The 19,484-nt window shown below is 43.0% G+C and overlaps 1 protein-coding gene across 1 annotated transcript; it reads left to right on the top strand.

Annotated features, from left to right (window-relative positions):
- The first annotated feature begins 3,291 nt into the window (after positions 1 to 3,291).
- Positions 3,292 to 17,886, top strand: sacm1lb (SAC1 like phosphatidylinositide phosphatase b). Its single transcript, XM_034228364.1, has 20 exons — positions 3,292 to 3,407; positions 4,164 to 4,261; positions 4,495 to 4,569; positions 4,666 to 4,793; positions 6,620 to 6,769; positions 7,687 to 7,746; positions 8,407 to 8,440; positions 8,726 to 8,827; positions 9,544 to 9,629; positions 10,474 to 10,560; positions 10,652 to 10,720; positions 12,263 to 12,342; positions 12,445 to 12,543; positions 12,622 to 12,760; positions 13,934 to 14,003; positions 14,093 to 14,165; positions 14,473 to 14,566; positions 14,991 to 15,083; positions 15,165 to 15,222; positions 15,469 to 17,886. The coding sequence occupies exons 1-20, from the start codon at positions 3,379 to 3,381 to the stop codon at positions 15,603 to 15,605; spliced, it is 1,761 nt and encodes a 586-aa protein (XP_034084255.1). The 5' UTR covers positions 3,292 to 3,378; the 3' UTR covers positions 15,606 to 17,886.
- The last annotated feature ends 1,598 nt before the right edge of the window (positions 17,887 to 19,484 follow it).

Genomic DNA, 19,484 nt, shown 5'->3' with positions numbered 1-19,484 from the left:
TTCTGTTGCTGAATTTATGTCTATTAAATATTGTGGGTGAGCTTAATAATCTACTGCAATACATTTAAAAGTAGCGTTTTCTGTTAGCTCAGATTTTCCACTGTAGTAGCCTATGTGATTTGATATTAAGGTAATCCAAAAGTACGTATCTGTTCGACCAGCTCATTTTATTTCGGTGCTCAGGCACTTTGCTTTTTACACAATTTCACGGATTTGGGCCGAAGTAAATAAACCCTGTTGTACCACATATTTTTCTTCTGTTCAGTGCAATCACAACTATTCATTTTCCTTTTTTTTTATTTCAAGAAAAAATACAATAAATAAACCTCATACATTATATACTACCTAATTTCACTCCTTCCACCTTTGAATTCCATGCCGTCACAGTAACCCATCCTATACAGTTAACCATTGTTGTTCTCTACCGTCCACCAGGCGCCTTGGGGGACTTCTTGGAGGAATTAGATAATCTCCTCTCACACATCCCTGAAACTGGCCCTCCCGCTGTACTTCTCGGAGACTTCAACCTCCAGACGGGGAAGATAGACGAACTAACATCTCTGTTAACCGCCTTTGCTTTCTCACTGTCTCCGTCCCCACCGACTCATAAAGCTGGCAATGTCCTTGATCTCATATTCTCAAGGAACTGCGCTACTTCTAACCTCTCTGTAAACCCGCTCCACACATCCGATCACTTCTTCATTTCATTCTCTCTACCCCTTTCCAAACATAACAAACTAATCTCTTCTCATCCTGCACTTGTCCGCCGTAACCTTCGCTCCCTCTCCCCCTCTACCTTTGCCTCGTCGGTGCTCTCAGCCCTCCCTTCCTCTGACTCGTTCCAACTCCTGCCTCCAAACTCTGCTGCAGAAACTCTCCTCTCTACTCTCTCATCCTCTCTGGACTCACTCTGTCCTCTCACATCTCGGCAGGCTCGTCAGTCCCCTCCTGCTCCCTGGCTAAATGATGCACTGCGTGCTAATAGAACCGTCCTTAGGGCAGCAGAGCGGAAACAGTGGAAATCCAAACACCGTGACGACCTCCTAACCTATCAGGCTCTCCTCTCCTCTTTCTCTGCTTCGATCTCTCAGGCAAAAAGCACTTTCTTTCAAGATAAGATCCAATCTTCCTATTCCAATCCTAAAAAACTATTTTCCATCTTCTCCACCCTCTTGGACCCTCCAAAAGCCCCTCCCCCCTCCTCACTTCTGTCAAGCGACTTTGTTACCCACTTTGAAAAAAAGGTTGATGATATTCGCTCTTCTTTTTCTGACTCACCTATACTCACCGCTGGGTCACCAGACCTTCCTTCCACCAACACACTAACCTCCTTTTCCCCTCTCTCTCCAAGTGAGGTTCTTACCCTCATTACTTCTGCCCGCCCTACCACCTGTCCTCTGGACCCTATCCCTTCAAACCTCCTTCAGACTATCGCTCCTGATATTCTACCGTTTCTCACCCATTTCATCAACACTTCTCTAACTTCTGGTCACTTTCCAAACAGTCTCAAGGAGGCAAGAGTAAACCCTCTCCTAAAGAAACCCACTCTCAACCCGTCTGATGTTATAAACTACAGGCCTGTCTCTCTCCTCCCGTTCCTGTCTAAATCACTTGAACGCGCTGTCTTTAAACAACTCTCCTGTTATCTTAATCAGAACAACCTTCTGGATCCGCACCAGTCTGGTTTCAAGGCAGGTCACTCCACAGAAACTGCTCTCATTGCTGTCACGGAGGAACTGCACACTGCCAAAACTGCATCCCTCTCCTCTGTCATCATCCTGTTGGACCTGTCTGCTGCATTCGACACGGTGAATCATCAGATCCTCCTTCGCACTCTCCAAAAACATGGAGTTTCAGGCTCTGCTCTTTCCCTCCTCACCTCATACCTGAAAGACCGTACCTACAGGGTGACTTGGAGAGGGTCTGAGTCCGACCCTTGTCAATTAACTACAGGGGTCCCTCAGGGCTCTGTTCTTGGTCCCCTCCTCTTCTCCCTGTACACAAACTCGCTCGGATCAGTCATTAGCCCGCATGGTTTTTCTTACCACTGCTACGCTGATGACACCCAATTAATTCTGTCCTTTCCCCGCTCAGAGACCCAGGTCGTTGCACGCATCTCTGCTTGTCTAGCTGACATCTCTCAGTGGATGTCTGCTCACCACCTCAAGCTCAACCTTGACAAGACTGAGCTGCTCTACCTCCCGGGAAAAGATTGTCCCACTCTTGACCTAACAATTAACATCGGCACCTCAGTTGTTTCCCCGACTCAGACTGCAAGGAATCTGGGTGTGACCCTAGATAACAACCTGTCCTTCACTGCAAACATCGCTGCTACAACCCGTTGCTGCAGATACACGCTTTACAACATCAGGAAGATATGTCCCCAGCTGACACAGAACGCGACTCAGGTTCTGGTCCACGCTCTCGTCATCTCACGCCTAGACTACTGCAACTCCCTCCTGGCTGGTCTACCTGCATGTGCCATCCGACCTCTGCAGCTCATCCAGAATGCAGCGGCTCGTCTGGTCTTCAACCTTCCAAAATTTTCCCACACCACTCCGCTCCTCCGCTCCCTTCACTGGCTTCCGGTAACTGCTAGAATCCACTTCAAGACACTGGTACTTACCATGCTGCGAATGGATCTGGCCCTTCCTACATCCAGGACATGGTTAAACCGTACACCCCAGCGCGTGCACTACGCTCTGCATCAGCGAAACGACTCGCTGCGCCCTCGCTGCACGTGGGTTTGCTGTCCTGGCTCCAAGATGGTGGAATGAGCTCCCCATTGACATCAGGACGGCAGATAGCTTGCACATCTTCCGGCGCAAACTGAAAACTCATCTCTTTCGACTCCACTTCGAGCGTTAGAACTATTAACGAAGCACTTTTATACTAATAAAGGACTGGCTTACCTAAAGCCAGTTGAGTAGCACTTGAAATGTTTGGCTCTATGAAACCTGATGTACTTATATGATTCTGTTTTCTTCAAGGTTGTGTCTTCCTGGTCGAATGTACTTATTGTAAGTCGCTTTGGACAAAAGCGTCAGCTAAATGCAATGTAATGTAATATACGCAGCTACACATGCAGTAAAGACAAAAATAACAACACAAATAAAGAAGATTAAAGAAGGTTTGAGAAAATAATATTACAAAATCTAAAGGTAATATTTCAAATATGATTTACAGAAATACATTTCTGGTTTTGATTGATTTGTATTCAATGTATTACTTCCATAGGTTATCCGCACATTCTGTTCATGTACGGGACTTTTGCATGACAACAGCGCCATCTAGCGTTTGTGCGCGGCAGACACACAGCTAAAGACGGAAGTAGCCGCTGTGTCGGTGACACGTCACTGAGGTCAGACTGGAGGAAAGATGGCGAGCACCTATTCGAGTTTCAACCTGTAAGTATTCTGGATCAGTTTATTAGCAGCACACAGCTTTACTTTGTGTAACAGTGAGTGTATGTGGGGTGCTGGCACGTGCGGCCCGGCAGCAGCGTCACTGCCGCACGAGGGGCTACCGCTCCTTCTCTCAGTTTGCTTCTAATGAGCTCTTAGCATCGAGCTGGACCAGTTACATTACTGTGCTGATATACACCTTCACTGCCGCTCTGCTCCACCTCTGCAGCAGCTCCAACAGCTCAGAGTTAGACAGATACTTCCATATATGTATTACTGACGTACTTACACAGAGCCCTGCTGCTGTGGTGGTGGGTGGTGTTTGTGTTGGCCCCTGGTAGGTTTCACAATACAGCCTGTTGGAATATTGTGCAATATACCTGCAATGATACCTTTTAATATGATATAATAATTATAATATAATAACACTACAAACACTTTTTTTTTGTAACTACTATTGATCATAATAATTTTTTGTAAAATCTCAAAACCTTAGCTATTGAAAATGCTGCTACTCATTTTGAGCCATGGATGAGTATTTATCTTCTTTATTTTATCACCATTGTTTGCTTTTATCTATATTTCACTTGCTGGCTTACTCTTTATTATTGCTTGCCTTTTTTACCTATGTCACTTTGGTTTTAACGCTGATTCTGATAATGGTGCTGCTGCTTGTTCTGCTCATGGTGCTGGTGTGTGTGCTGCGTGTGATGATCCCTTTCAGTGTTGTAGTTTAAAACAGTGTGTGTGTCTCATCAGGCGCACCACCCAGGAGAAGTTCTACATCGAGGTGTGTGATGAGGGCTCTGAGGAGGTGCTGGCTGTGGACAGAGTGTCCACAGAGATGACCCTCACAGGTAAGAACAGATGGGGGGGTATCATTGAATGAGAACATACTGATTGACACACACACACACACACACACACACAGACTTCAGATTGTAGAAAAAGCTGACACTCGTTGGACAACTATGATTACTTTTCTATACATTTAATCGATAAAACTATTAAGTAATTTGGTGATTCCACAATGATGACTTGGTTATTAGTTCAGTCTCTAACCCTTGCTGTGTCCCTGCTGTGTCCTCAGTGAAGAGGGACGTCCCTGCAGGGGCTGACAGCCGGCCCATATGTGGCCTCATGGGGACCATACGTTTGGTGGCAGGTGAGTTCAGTAGGCAATATTCCTGCTGAAACGTTTGGTGGCATCATTTGGTGTATTGAGATTTGCGGCACATTTTCACACCCCCTTTTTTTCTAGGCAATTATCTGGTTGTCATCACCAAGAAGAAGAAGGTGGGAGATCTCCTGGGCCATGCTGTGTGGAAGGCTGTGGACTTTGACATCATCTCCTATAAAAAGACAATACTTCACCTGACAGACAACCAGGTAGGATGCTGTGGTTCTGAGAGTAATCCATGGGGGGGGGGGGGGCTAGCTGACGGACGCCACGTCACATGCTGGGAGGGCCTGTCCATCATCAAGCATCACTGCTTAACCGCACCGCACTGTAGGCCTTGAGTTGCTGTGTTCCCAAAACTGAAAAGAGATCTCCCTCTAGTCTAGGAAAAAAACGTAACTTGCCAAAATGATTTGTTTTGAACGTTCATCAGTATTATAATCAAAAAGAGAAATATGAACGTTAGTTTTTACTGAAATGATCAAATAAAGTCAACATTTCACAGTCTTTACTGAGCTGTGTGGGGTTTGTTCAACTTTTAAAAGATGTTTGAATGGTGATACACAGTGTGATAGATGTTAAGGACTAACGTTTATAATAAATACAACTGTATTTATTTTAAAATCTTTTCATACAATCATACGTATTGGGATTCATGTGAATTAATACTGTGAAGCCTAAGTTTCACTTTCCTTTTATTTCAATTCCAACTTTGGTCATGAAGAATATGTTTCTCTGTTGTCCACGTTCATAAAGCATAAAGCAACAGCATCAGAGCACGGTGCAGAGTCTCTAGATGAGTTTACAGGAGTCCCTCCTTCTTATTGAACATCCATGTTGTAGTCCGCTGTATAGAAAACTGTAGTTTCCATAGTTTCCCCACAGCAGCAGACGCACATTCATGACGTCCGCTGGCGCATCATAAACACGTCGGATAGTGAAAGTGCATTCGGATTCTCTAAAGTACCGCGGTCTCTTCTCCTAAGTCCTTTTGAATTCTCCTATCCACTATCCCTTAACCCCGTGGATTTTTGAGGTCACAGGGTTAAGGGATACTTACTTACCGTTACTGTTTACTTCCTTTCTTTATTCTACAGCTGTTCCCGTTAGTGTTTACTTCCTGTCTGTCTTCTTCTGCTGTTCCCGTTAGTGTTTACTTCCTGTCTGTCTTCTTCTGCTGTTCCCGTTAGTGTTTACTTCCTGTCTGTCTTCTTCTGCTGTTCCCGTTAGTGTTTACTTCCTGTATGTCTTCTTCTGCTGTTCCCGTTAGTGTTTACTTCCTGTCTGTCTTCTTCTGCTGTTCCCGTTAGTGTTTCCTTCCTGTCTGTCTTCTTCTGCTGTTCCCATTAGTGTTTACTTCCTGTCTGTCTTCTTCTGCTGTTCCCGTTAGTGTTTACTTCCTGTCTGTCTTCTTCTGCTGTTCCCGTTAGTGTTTACTTCCTGTCTGTCTTCTTCTGCTGTTCCCGTTAGTGTTTACTTCCTGTCTGTCTTCTTCTGCTGTTCCCGTTAGTGTTTACTTCCTGCCCATTCTGTGAATTGATGTGAATGCACATAGTCCCTTGATCCTCCTTAGCAACGATCTGTTCTCCTTAGCAGCGGTCAGTTAGCGAAAAATAACAGACCTCTGGCATGTCCAAATAGACCAATTCAGTATTCAACTAGGAGTAATAATGTCATGTAATATTATTCCCATTTCATCAGTGGGACAGAACTATCTTAGTTGGTTCTACTGGGGACACTCTGTGCTTACTCTTAATCACCTTTTCTCTCTGGTTAATGCATTTCTTGTGTAACCTATAGTTTTTGGAGCAGGTCAGCTAAACACACACACACACACACACACACACACACACACACACACGCACACACACACACACACGCGCACACGCACACGCACACACACAACAGATAGTTGTTGGAGGAGGCTAGGGAGGATTTAGATGTAAAAAAACGAGTCTACGAGCAGTCTCTTCTTCTGCTGACTGTTTTCAGTATTTATCGTTGACCTCTGCTGCTGCTGCTGCTCTTGTTTCAGATGCAAGACAACAAGACGTTCATGTCCATGATCAACAATGTGCTGCACACAGACGGCTTCTACTTTGCGACGGACTACGACCTGACGCACACTCTGCAGCGCCTGGCCAACACCAGCCCCGAGTTCCAGGAGATGAGTCTTCTGGAGAGGGTAAGCCTCATGCAGGCTCTGTGAGGAAAGACATGCCCAATCAGGAAACTGTTGGACATAAAAAGATCATTCACAGAATCCATTCAAAGGTTTTTGTATGGTCCTATGAGTTAAAACCCATATATCTCAATGGGTAATTCCAAATATGCAACTACACCGCTTTTGTTATAAAAAATTAAGGGGCCCTATTTTTTTTTTAATATATATATATAGCACCAAATTGCAACTTATCTATATCTACTGTCACTTTTCACATTGAACTTGTGCTCTTTTATTAAATAAACTAAACGCTTTCATTTTAAGTTGAGTTTAGTGTTTTTGACCCTAAGAAACACTGATGCAATAATCCACAGCTCCTCTCTCTGCTCCAGAGGATTTTTTTTTTAAAATATCCCAATGCCCCAAAACGTCTCACCTCATTTGAATACTGAGGGTAGCTGCAAGACAAGCAATCACAAGAAGATGGACGGACATCCCATCTGTAGAAAACGGATGATGATATAATACATACAATATGTGTAAAGGAGACAATCACTTCCTCCATGAGGCTTCAGGAAAACCAATTTGAGGAATCTTGAAAAAAGTGATTAGAATATATTTTCTCTCAATGGCCCTCCTGTGGTGGATTGTGCTTCTGTACTCTCCCTGCTATTTTTTGTTCTTCTTCAAACTGAAAATATTTCTCTTTTTTATTTATTTATTTTGTTTGCTTATTTATTTATGGTTATTTTGTTCGGCGTTTTCGGATCACTTAATAGATGAACTGTCGATTGAGCTAAATGTAATATAAATAAATCATTTTTTTAGTTTTGAATGTTCCCTACAGTGGGCCTCCTCCAGGTGTAGCCCACACCGATGGGTCCCCCTGTATTTGTCTCTGTATAACATGCTATAACGTGCTCTCTGTCCCTGTTCAGGCAGATCAGCGTTTTGTCTGGAACGGACATCTGTTGAGAGAATTCCTTGCACAGCCAGAGGTAAGACACAATGTCTCACTGCTGATTATTCCCCATGAGCATCCTCAATAACACAGGAACGATACACACCTACAGTTAGAGTAGTAACCGCAACAACGGATTTCAACCATTTCCCGTCAACTCGTCATCACCCACCTCAACAACTAAAGACAAATACTTCCTATGTTTCCATCCTAACATGGAATACCACTTTTTATTGTCTCATTATATTTGAAGCATCCCCCGACTGTAATACAGTCATATAGAACCTTTAAGCTGTAACACAACAATAAAGACATTGTTGTGATTAGAATTATAAAAATGTATTCAATATATTTAAGTGCTTAGGAAAACATGTTATTTTCAAATTCCTGTTGCAGTTTAGCAGTTTACAATAATTTGAAATGGCTCATTTACCTCGTTTGTTATTCTGCCCTTGTAGCCCAGGCAACAGCAGTTATAGATCTGTATTTCCTCAACAACATGTAACCTCTGGTGAGTTGCTCAGTTATTGGTGGAGAAGGCTTGTCGGCCTTGATATCCTATAGGGAGACATTGGAAATAAAGCAAAATGTTGCCTGCTTAATCCTGACTGTAAGAACATCTCAAAGGTAACATTGTATTTCCTCTAGTTCAGTCAAATAAAGCTTATCATTGTCTGACACTGCTCTTATCTTCCAGGTACACAAGTTTGTGTTTCCTGTTATCCATGGCTGTATCCTTCCCTGCTGCTGTCTGACTGACACTTTCACTGCACATTGGTGTTTTAGTGAAGGAGTGTGAGAACCTGCATGTTGGGCCCATCTCAACATAAGTAAAGCCTTTTAATAAGTTGGGCTCTTTTGGTTATTCTTTGTGAAGTCTGGCTTCTGTACTTTGTTGATAGAAGTGTTTTTGTGCCCAGATGAAGAAAAACAGCAAGATTTCTGGGAACGATTTCTTAATGTGTATAGCGCTCCTTGATTTTGCATGTGAGTTTCTTGACACATTTGTTGAGCAGTCATCGACATGCGGTCGAGCTGCATCAATGGGAAGGTGTTCGAGTGGAGCATCATCTCCAGGAGGAGCTGCTTCAGAGCCGGAGTCCGCTACTACGTCCGAGGTAACACCTTTTCTGTGTCTAGGTGTCTTCCAACATACTGAAAATGTGCAGATTATTTATGGCAGGACAAAAAGTAGTTATCAGAATCATAGACAGGTTTATTACCAGGTAGGTTTACACCTACGAGGAATTTGACTTGGTGTCGTGGTGCATAAAAACAAGAATGAAAAACACAGGAAGAGAACTAGAAACATATTTAAAATAGAGTATTTACATTGAAATAGAGGAATAAAATATGGAATAAAAATCAGCTGTAATACAAATAATGTTGTACATTGTGTGTGCATTAATGTAATGCATAGAATCTATGATGTGGCTGAGGTAAAGTGAGTGGGGGGGCTGGGCCTTGTTGATGAGGCTGGTAGCGGGGGGGAAGAAACTGTTCAGGTGGCGAGAGGATTTGGTCCTGATGGAGCGCAGCCTCCTGCCTGAGGGGAGGGGGGTGAACAGTTTGGGTCCAGGGTGGCAGGGGTCGGCCACTGTCTTCCCTTCCCGCCTCAGGGTCCTGGATGCGTGGAGGGATGGCAGATTGCAGCCGATCACCTTCTCTGCAGAGCGGATGACTCGCTGCATGTACAGAAAAATCTGTAGCAAAGAAAATGCATCATGACATATTATTTCAATGTCAGTATTTATATTACCTGCTGCTATAATGTTATACCCAGCCAACCCAGTCAGTGAGAAGCTTCTCCTGCATAATGTCTGTTTCTGTGCAGGCATCGACTCTGAAGGCCATCCTGCTAACTACGTGGAGACGGAGCAGATCGTTCAGTTCAACAGCTCCAAGGCTTCTTTTGTTCAGGTGAGCCAGAGAGGAGAGGTAGTCTGCTGTAAGGAAGCAGTGAAGGATTCATCTAATAAGGGTTCAGTGAAGAACAACAGTCAAGACACTTTCAAATGTCATGTCAACGTTTTGTTTTCATATCATGAGGGTTGGGTATCGTTTGGATTTGAACTATTCCTCTTCCGATTTCGGTTCTGCTTATTGATTTAGGTTCCTTTCAGTTCTTTATTTCTGTATTTTGTGAAGGTAAAAACTCAAATGCATATTTCACAGAAGAAGAAATTATAATTATGAAACCCTAAAATGTACATTCACGAATCACTTCATCCAAGTTAGTTCTAAGAGGTTCAACTTGACAATGTGCGACTCCCACGGTCTCCTCCAGTGTCCAACCATACACTGCTTGTATATCCAACATATGTTGTGTAGTAAACACCCGTCTGCTGCCAGATTGCTGTTTGCAAAAGTAAGGACATCAGAATTGAATTCAAAAAGTAACCTTCTCGACCCTGCTCTATAGAGGCCAAACTGACTTTCCTCTGCCGAAGTCTGTCTCACTAACTGATAAGCAAAACCATAATTAAATTGCTTTCTTTGAGCACCAGGTACCAGGCAATTGGTATCGGTTCTAGTTTGGGCTCCCAACCCTAAACATGATACCATGCTTTGCAAACCATATGTGTTCAGTTTGTGCTAGTTCAGTACGTTTATACACCTTGATATGAGTTTCATATTTCCACACAGTGCTGCTGCGGTCAGCAGCTCATAGCTGAAGCTGAGATGAAAAGCTGCAAACTTTACTTGGTTAAATGTGTGTTGAGTTCATGAAAGCAGGATGATGATGATATGCTTCTCTCCACAGACCAGAGGCTCCATCCCCTTCTTCTGGTCCCAGAGGCCCAACCTCAAGTACAAGCCCAAACCACAGATCAGCAAAACAGTGAACCACGTAAGCTGACCTCACAGCAACACGAGACACAACCAGACCTCACAGTGTCTTCACCTGTCACTCAGCCTCTCTTCTCTCTGTTCTTCTGTAGTTGGACGGGTTCCAGAGACACTTTGACTCGCAGGTTATTCTCTATGGAAAACAAGTCATTTTGAACTTGGTAAGATGATCTAATAATCACGTTGGTGTGTTGGTTCTATCAGTTATGAAGTCAATGATTCAGCTGGATGTTGGTTTCACACTCTTCAATCCTTCCCTGACTACAAAGAAGCAGTCAAATTAATGAAAGAGGCCCTATTATGCTTTTGGGGATTTCCCCTTCCCTGTAGTGTGTTAAGGCCCTGTCACACTGTCCCGAAATTGACACCCGATGGACACACGAATATGGAATTGTGAATTTCGCACGATGTTGGCCCCGAACCACACACGAAGGCAACATTTACATTACATTTAAGACATACAACTGCAATGAAAGTACCAAAAACAATTGTGTTACAGTACTATGATACTGTACTGATATTTTCAGACTTTGTTCTTTACTTTATCCGTCGTTATATGTAGAAAATATTACGTTTTCTCCGTAATGTTGTTTCCATAACAACAACAACTTCCTGTCAACTGTCCTTCAAAATAAGATATTATATCCTTTTTAGTTTCACAGAACACAAATTGGGTTATTTACATAATATATTTACATGATTTTGTTGTGCAATAAAACAACCCGATGGACACACGATAAAGGAAATGTTCAAATTCGGCTGTGATCGTAGCAACATCGGGCCATTCGTGAGGGCATCTTAAGCCATCGTATGACCGCCGGTGGAGTTTCTCAGGCTCCGGCAGCAACTTCGTGAGCGGTGGCAAAATCTTTGGCATGCCAAAAAATTGCCGAAGGACCTTGCGAAGGTTCATTTTCGTGTTGAATTCGTGTGTCAATTGTGCCCTTCGTAAGGCCATCGTGAGGGCATCGTGTTATCATCGGTGCCATCGGGCATTCGCCCCGATCAGAGTGAGGGCGAATGCCCGATGGCACCGATGATAACACGAAGATGACACGATTTGACAAGATGTCCTCACGAGTGCCTTACGAAGTTGCCGCTCACTAAGTTGCTGCCGGAGCCTGAGAAACTCCACCAGCGGTCATACGATGGCTTAAGATGCCCTCACGAATGGCCCGATGTTGCTACGATCACAGCCGAATTTGAACATTTCCTTTATCGTGTGTCCATCGGGGGTCAATTTCGGGACAGTGTGACAGGGCCTTTATAGGTTAGTGTGCATGTAAATGTTCTGCAAAGGCCAACATCCCTGTGCCCCCCCCCCTGCCTGAAACGCCTACTTTGCTTCTATAACATAGTGACATCACCAACATAACACTCAAAGTTCTATTGGCTAATGTGCCAACACATTATACATAATAGGCTAAGGGGTTGGACATCTCTAAGCAGTTGACTAATCACAACAGAGCCGGCCAGCTAACCAATCAGAGCAGACTGGGCTCTGGTTTCAGACAGAGGGTGAAAAGAGGTGCTGCAGCACAGGCAGTGTGAGAAAAATAAAGAGCTTTTTGAACATTAAAGCATGGAGACAGTAGAGGCACACAATACAAATATGAACCTGAACATGAGCATAACATGTCCTCTATAATACAATGACTATGATATACCCATTAATGCTGGTTTGTCTTTGGTTTTTTTCACAGATCAACCAAAAGGGCTCAGAGAAGCCGCTGGAGCTGGCCTTCGACAAGATGGTGGCCGACCTGGGAAACGGCATGGTCAAGTAAGATGACCGGCAGCCCACATGTGGCCTCCTACTTACAACACGTTGCTTAGTTGAGTTCATTATATTTTGTCGTATATTATAGTCTTGCCTTTTCTGCAGGTACATCGCCTTTGACTTCCATAAGGAGTGCAGTCGGATGAGGTGGCACCGCCTGCAGATCTTGTTGGATATGGTCGCTGAGATGCAGGATGAACTTGGGTCAGTTTGCGTGAGCCACTAACCAGGTACACATGTATGCACTCTGCATCAGAAGTAATGCTGTGTGTGTGGATGCAGATACTTCCTGGTGGACGCAGATGGGAAGGTGCTGCTGCATCAGGACGGCACGTTTCGCAGTAACTGCATGGACTGCCTGGACCGGACCAACGTCATCCAGAGCATGCTGGCCCAGCGCGCCCTGCAGTCACAGCTCCGGGTACAGGCAACCACAGACTACACCCATAATGCTTTAGGAGGTGGACATAGTGACAGGAACAAGAGCACATAGAGGACACTTGAATCTGTGTTACAATGCATCCCAGTGGAGAAAGACATAAGGCGCATTCACACTGCAGTACTTTTCCCACAAAGGTTCATCAGAACATAGTTCATGAGAACTCTTTAGTTCTCATGAACTAAGTACAGATCGCGTTCACACCGGAATAAATCCCTGAGGGAGGATTAGGCAAATGAAGCCGCTGATGTCACTTCTTCTTCTTCTTCTTCTTCTTCTTCTTCTTCTGCTTTGGGTTTACTGGCAGGCCGCAAACCACTTCACGGCGTATACTGCCACCCAAAGTCCCCGGCCGGAAGTCCCCGGAGTTGGGGAAGGCTTCAGTAGAAGCTGCTGGGACTCCCAGCAGCTTCTACTGAAGCCTTCCGAGTAAATCGCCAGAACGCCGACACCTCCTCATCTCCACCACTCCCATGTTTTATTTTGTGTTGCCATAAGTTAGTCTCTCTGCGTTTGTGCGCTGGGCTAATGCTAATGCTAATAATGCTAATGCGAGGATAATAAAATGGCGGCTTCACAAAACGTTTTGGGAGTTTTACGGGGCGTGGTTTGCAATCCGCCCAGCCAATCAGAAATAGGAACCTTTTTCTCCCACGAAAGTCCCTGCTCTCTAGCAGGGACGGAAAAGGGGGTGAAAAGGTTCTCATTAACTCATTTTAGTTCCGGCTCTTTTTGGTGTGAACGCAACATTTCGGAACTATATCGGAACTAAAGTGGGAAAAGTACTGCGGTGTGAACGCGCCTATTGAAACAGTCTAGTCCAACTTCTCCACTCTATCATTTTTCAGTGTAAATATTAATTTGTCAAACAAAAATGGACATTTAACTTGATTTCTGATTAGTTGTTAGTTTTTGATTCTTTGGACACGTCATTGCAAACTATTCAACTATTAGGTGGTTTCTTATCAATTCAATAAGAAAGTCTGGTTTTTAATTGAACTGGATTTTGAGATTAGATTCAACTTTATTGACGTTGCACAGAGTTCAAGTACTGACACAACGACATATAAATAGTATATACAGGTGAACTTGTAGGAAGTGTTGCACTAACAGCTAATGAACCGACTCGACTCAAATGTGTGTGTGTGCCTACAGAAAATGGGAGTCCTCCACGTCGGTCAGCAGATCGAAGAGCAGGTGGCCTTTGGGAAGATGTTCAAGAATGGTAGCCCCTCCCCTCCCACAACAGTGGCTCGTCTACATTAAAGGTCCTAGATGTTAACTTGATCTGTTTCTCTTCCTGTTCTCATGCAGCCTGGGCAGACAATGCTGATGCCTGTGCCAAGCAGTACGCTGGCACTGGAGCCCTGAAGACTGACTTCACCAGGTCAGATATCAAATCATATTTCAAAATCTACCACAAGGACCTGAAATACCACCATTGGATTAGCTAGGATTCTGAAATATTTGTACTCTATAACAAAGCATTTTAGCAGGCAGTCCCCCTTTAATGTTCAACAGACAGTAACTGATTGTTCGCATGGTTTTATTTATTCTATTGATTAGGCTAACTCATTTTAAGCTAGTAGCATCGAGGAGGAGGATGTTTTGTTTTACTCTGATGAGAAAAGTGCACAGAAATGTTGGTCAATAGAGAATTCAGTTTGGTGTTGAACTACATGGTGATCTTTCAGGACAGGGAAGAGGACTCATTGGGGGCTGGTGATGGACGGCTGGAACTCCATGATCCGATATTACAAGAACAACTTCTCTGATGGATATAGACAGGTGGGTCCAAACATGTGTGGATAAGTCTTTGTGTTTACCACTCCGCCATATTAAACTCGCTTATTACACCGCTATTTACCAAATACATCATTGATTTGACTTACATAAACAAATTACGATTGTATTGTTTCTACTAAGCAAATATAGCTCTTTCAACTGCATAGCAACATAACTTCAAATTACCGCATCAATGAAGGTTTCCTGTAACTGTCCACGTCTGTTCACTTTAACCATTTAATCATTTTCCATTAACCAGTCTTTAAACACTGCCAGAGCCCATAAAGTATCCAATAGTATTTTTGGGCCACAGCTGACCAAAATTGACCAGACTTCTTTCTGCGGATTGATATGACATCTGAATTAAGAGATGCACTCAACTGCAAAAAGCTAAGAAGAGTAGGTAACAGTTGTCTGTTTTGTGCAGGACTCCATTGATCTGTTCCTAGGCAACTATGCTGTGGATGAATCTGATTGGACCACTCCGCTGCGTGAGCCCAAAGACTGGAAGTTCTTGACGGTAAGAAAGGCTCACAGAGGTGGAGTGATGGGTTTATGTCTCTTTGTGATGTGTTTGACGGGTCTCTTTTTCCTTTCCTAGTTGCCTATCGTCATGGTGGTAGCTTTCTCCATGTGCATCATCTGCCTGCTGATGGCTGGTAAGACAAACGGCAAATCCATTTTCATACATACACTACAAATATAACAACACCAGGGTTTATTTATCTTTACATTAAGCTAAATACAATGTGTGCACTAATGAACAGAAGATACATTGACAGAGACTCAGGGATTTGAGCCTTTGCTGACTATGTACATACACACAAACCTATAACACACCCCAAAAAGCACAATAGTGGCTCTTCAAATGTCTCCCACTGACTCTGCATGTTGTCCCCTGTTAGGTGAAACGTGGACGGAGACCCTGGCCTACGTGCTGTTCTGGGGGTCTGCCAGCGTGGTGACCAGCGGCCTCATCCTCTTTAACGGACCCGACTTTGTAGATGCTCCAAGGCTGGTCCAGAAGGAGAAGCTGGACTGAATGTGTGTGTGTGGAAAGCAGCTCGGCCCCAGGGAGCTCACCACCTCCCCCCCCGGCTCTTCAGCATCACTTTACCCCCAGCATGAGCGAGGCTGGAGCCTGTACTGACGGGGGGAGAGTGCCGGGACGCAGGGCCATCCTCGTGCACGACTAAGTGGAGGGACAGAGACTGAGTGCACGAGCCGCTGCTGTCCACACTGCAGCTGCTGTCACGTGGACAGGACTGTCTGTCCACCCTTTTACTGGACACTGGACCTCGGGACGTTTGATTGTCCCTCATTTCAGAGAAACGTTTGCATTTAAATAGCTTCACTGGGATCAGATTCATACGGAAAATAATTAGGGCCACGTGAATGTCTTTTTAGATCTGACAAAAAGTGATTGTTTTTTCTTTAGTTATAAGATTAAAGTCATAAATCCGACTTGTTTTCTGAAAATCTCACACATTTTAAGAAAAAGTCAAAATTCTCAGTATTTAAAAATATCTTAGAATTATGACTCATATTTAAAAAGAAAAAAATTCTGAGATAAGTCTGGCATTTTTTTCCGAATTTTTACTTTTTTTCTCAGTACTAAAAGAAAATCACTTTTGGTCAGATTTCTAAACAAAATCCACATGTGGCCCTAATCCTCCTCCATAGGTCACATGACACTGTGCTGTAATGAACTACTGTATGTGCCGTTAATTTGCCTTTTCTTTTCGCCAATTGTGTTTATCTGTGTGCAGCAGCCTCATCCCTGTTGGAAGGCATCGACACCATCACATGAGCCCTTAGGCCCCTAACATTTTGCAGCAGGGTGTCCTCACCTCCAAATGCCTGTTAGACTCTCTGAATGGTGCCAACAAGCGGATTCCTTCAAATTGTCAGGAAACACATATTTAACACGTATCTGTAATTATCATCAGCCAGTGGTAGTTATTTATACACCAAGTTATCATATGAGGCCACTGCAGAATGTAAGTAGGAAGGCAAGATACAGCCCACATCTGTTCCTGTTAGCTGTTAGCATTTCCTCAATCATCATGAGTTCGTTACAGCTGTCTGTCAATTTATAGCGGAAAGTTATTGGTGGACAGAAATTAGTATTTTGTGCACCTTGTTTATTTAATTATCGCCCTTAAATTAGTCATTTGTGAGCAGGAGTAAACAGAACGAGTTATTAAACACTTATTAAGATATTAACATTCAAAGATGCAATGTTGTTAAATACTGAATCTGAGATATCAGCAGTAGGAGGTGAAGTTTGTTAAGTTCCAAAGTACAGTGGCTGACGGGTGCAAACGGCCCAAAACATTTGCATTAGGAGAAACATGCAGTTTAGAAAAACATTTACAAACTTCAAGAAAAATGTGCAACGTTTAGTAAAAGAGCTTCAATAAACAAAACGCTGCAAATACAAAACTATTGCAGATCTGCAGTAAGCTAGCTAGCTAACGTAGCTAACCTAGTCATTTCAGAAAATACTGACAAAACACGTACAGTTATGAAACAGAGAAAATGTGTGTAATCCCTGAACGTCAACAAGGGTCCCAGCTGTGTGCATCATTTCTTTGTCTCCCTGTTTCAGTTGTGTTTTGAGCTTCTTGCAGCATTTGTATTTGCAGTGTTTCATTTATGCAGCACTTTTAGTAAATGTGCATCTGTTGTCAAGTTTGGGAAGATGTTTCTTTTCATTTGCATGTTTGTGTTTTTGTGGCACGTTTGTGTTTTTTATTTGTATTGTTCTTTATGGAAATGTTTGGGCTGTTGTATTGCCTTTGCACCTGTCGGCCACCGTACCACAGTGTACTTTGTTATTTCTTATCATTTTGGTTGTCACATCCATCACACTGTATATTGGATTAGCTCAGCTTCTGCTGCTATCAGTTGGCTGCTCAGTCTGACTGCTAAGACTTGGGAGATGCATGAGTTTAGTTCAGAGGTCTGCTGTCTAACAACGTTTAGTTATCTCTGGCATTCCTAAAATATACTTTAACAATATTGTTTTAAGCTCTGTGAAGTCATGATGGAGTTATGCCGCTGCTGAGAATCACAAATGCATTACTATCTGTGTCTTTGCTTATTTATCATGAGGGAACCACATGACCTGTATGAGTAATTCAGGACAATTTGTGGTATTTACTTGTTCTTAAATTCCTCTCTTAGGTACCAATGTTGATGAGTGGTCGAGTCATGGCAGCCCATTTTATTTGAGAAAATGTAAAGCCTTAATATGAATTAATTTGGAGTGTTATTATGATGTTGACTCGAATAAAAATATTTAGCTAAGACGAACCTAATGAAAAGTTCATATTCTCTTCACCATGGTATCCAATCCGTGGCATACGATCGGAATCTCCAGGCTGCAGCTGTACAGGAATAAACAGGGCAGAGGGTCTGTGGTCCTAGTTTTTCTCCATGCTTGTGAAACACACACTAAATAAGGACTTCCACCAAGGTGATTTTATTTCATTGCAACACAGAAAAAGGAAACATTGTATTTTCTCTGTCTCTGTTATCCACAGCATATATTGCGCACATAAAAGCCATTACTGCCATCTACTGGTGAACAGGTTTTAGCCCCAGAGCCTCTTAATGTGAGAGCAGATGGTTTCCTACGGTCTTGAGAGTGATAAAAAGCATTACAAAATGTTAACCACAAAACTAATAGATTGTGGGGGAACGATGGAAATCTCATAAATGAATACAAAAATGATTTTGGGCGTAACCTAAATCACTAAATTGTCCTTCAAGGTGTGAAAAAAAGTCAGTCAGTAGGTGGAAAATGACACATTCATTTCACTTTATTGAAAGCTTTGTTCTGTTGTCATTTCTGTTCATTTGAGGGCAGCTCTTATTTATGTGAAGGCAAACAAAAGCTTACTTATGTAACCCAGATCTCCACAGCAGGAGTGGCTCCACAATGTCAGGAAATCCAAACAAGCCCTGCTTTCATAGAGGTTAGGAATTTAAAGAGGATTGGAATTTGGTGTGGAATGTGCTGTTTGGTAGTGGAGTGAAACTGAGTTGCAGAACTCAGTTTCTGATCCTTTTGATAACACTATACAACTGAGTGGAAGTGATGCTTTTGTGATGCAATTTAAACAGATGCTCAAAGTATGGCATTAAACATTTATACCAGTTTGTGTTATGATCCTCTGATCTTAACTAGTCAAAAAATGATCTCCCATAAAATACGTTTCTTTGTTTATTGTAAATGAGGTGTATTGACAATATATGTAAACATATGAGAAAAACCTATTGTGAGTTTTAATTAAGTCGGTGGTTAATGTTTAACACAGATTTGGTCGATGATAACATAGAGGTTAATCTACAGGACGTTATGAGATATTTTAAGTAATATCACTGATGTGCAATACCCTGGGTTGGGAGGGTTACTTTGTAAATGTAATCAGTTACTGATTACTGAATACATGGCTCTGAAAGTAATCTGAATACCGTTACAGTTAGGCTACGTGTTTTAAAAAAGTAACTTAATCAGATTACTTTTAGATTACTTTCTTTTTCCATCACAGATGGGTATGTTTTGGTGAACAGAAGACACAAAAAGAAAAAGGAAACTGAACATGTTTTTACTGTTTTAATGGCGTATCAAGAGCACAACTGAAACATAGCATCTGAAACGATGTAACAACATAATACACTTTTTGGGGATGCAGCTTGGGATGTGAGGAGTGAGGGACACGGCTTAGAACGGGCGTGTCGCCTTCTGTCCTGCCAGTGTTGGCAGGACATGAATTAAAATGTCGAACTCGGACTTAATTGTAAGGACATTTCGGCCAGGGGTGTAGACAGACCCGGCGCCAGAACAAATCTAAAGGGAGGGCATATGATTTTCATGGGAGGGCACACAAAACTGTCACGTGCTGCGGGCCTG

The sequence above is a fragment of the Gymnodraco acuticeps genome, unplaced genomic scaffold (assembly GCF_902827175.1).
Source record: "Gymnodraco acuticeps unplaced genomic scaffold, fGymAcu1.1, whole genome shotgun sequence".
NCBI lineage: Eukaryota > Metazoa > Chordata > Actinopteri > Perciformes > Bathydraconidae > Gymnodraco > Gymnodraco acuticeps.
This window is presented reverse-complemented; position numbering and strand designations above follow the sequence as displayed.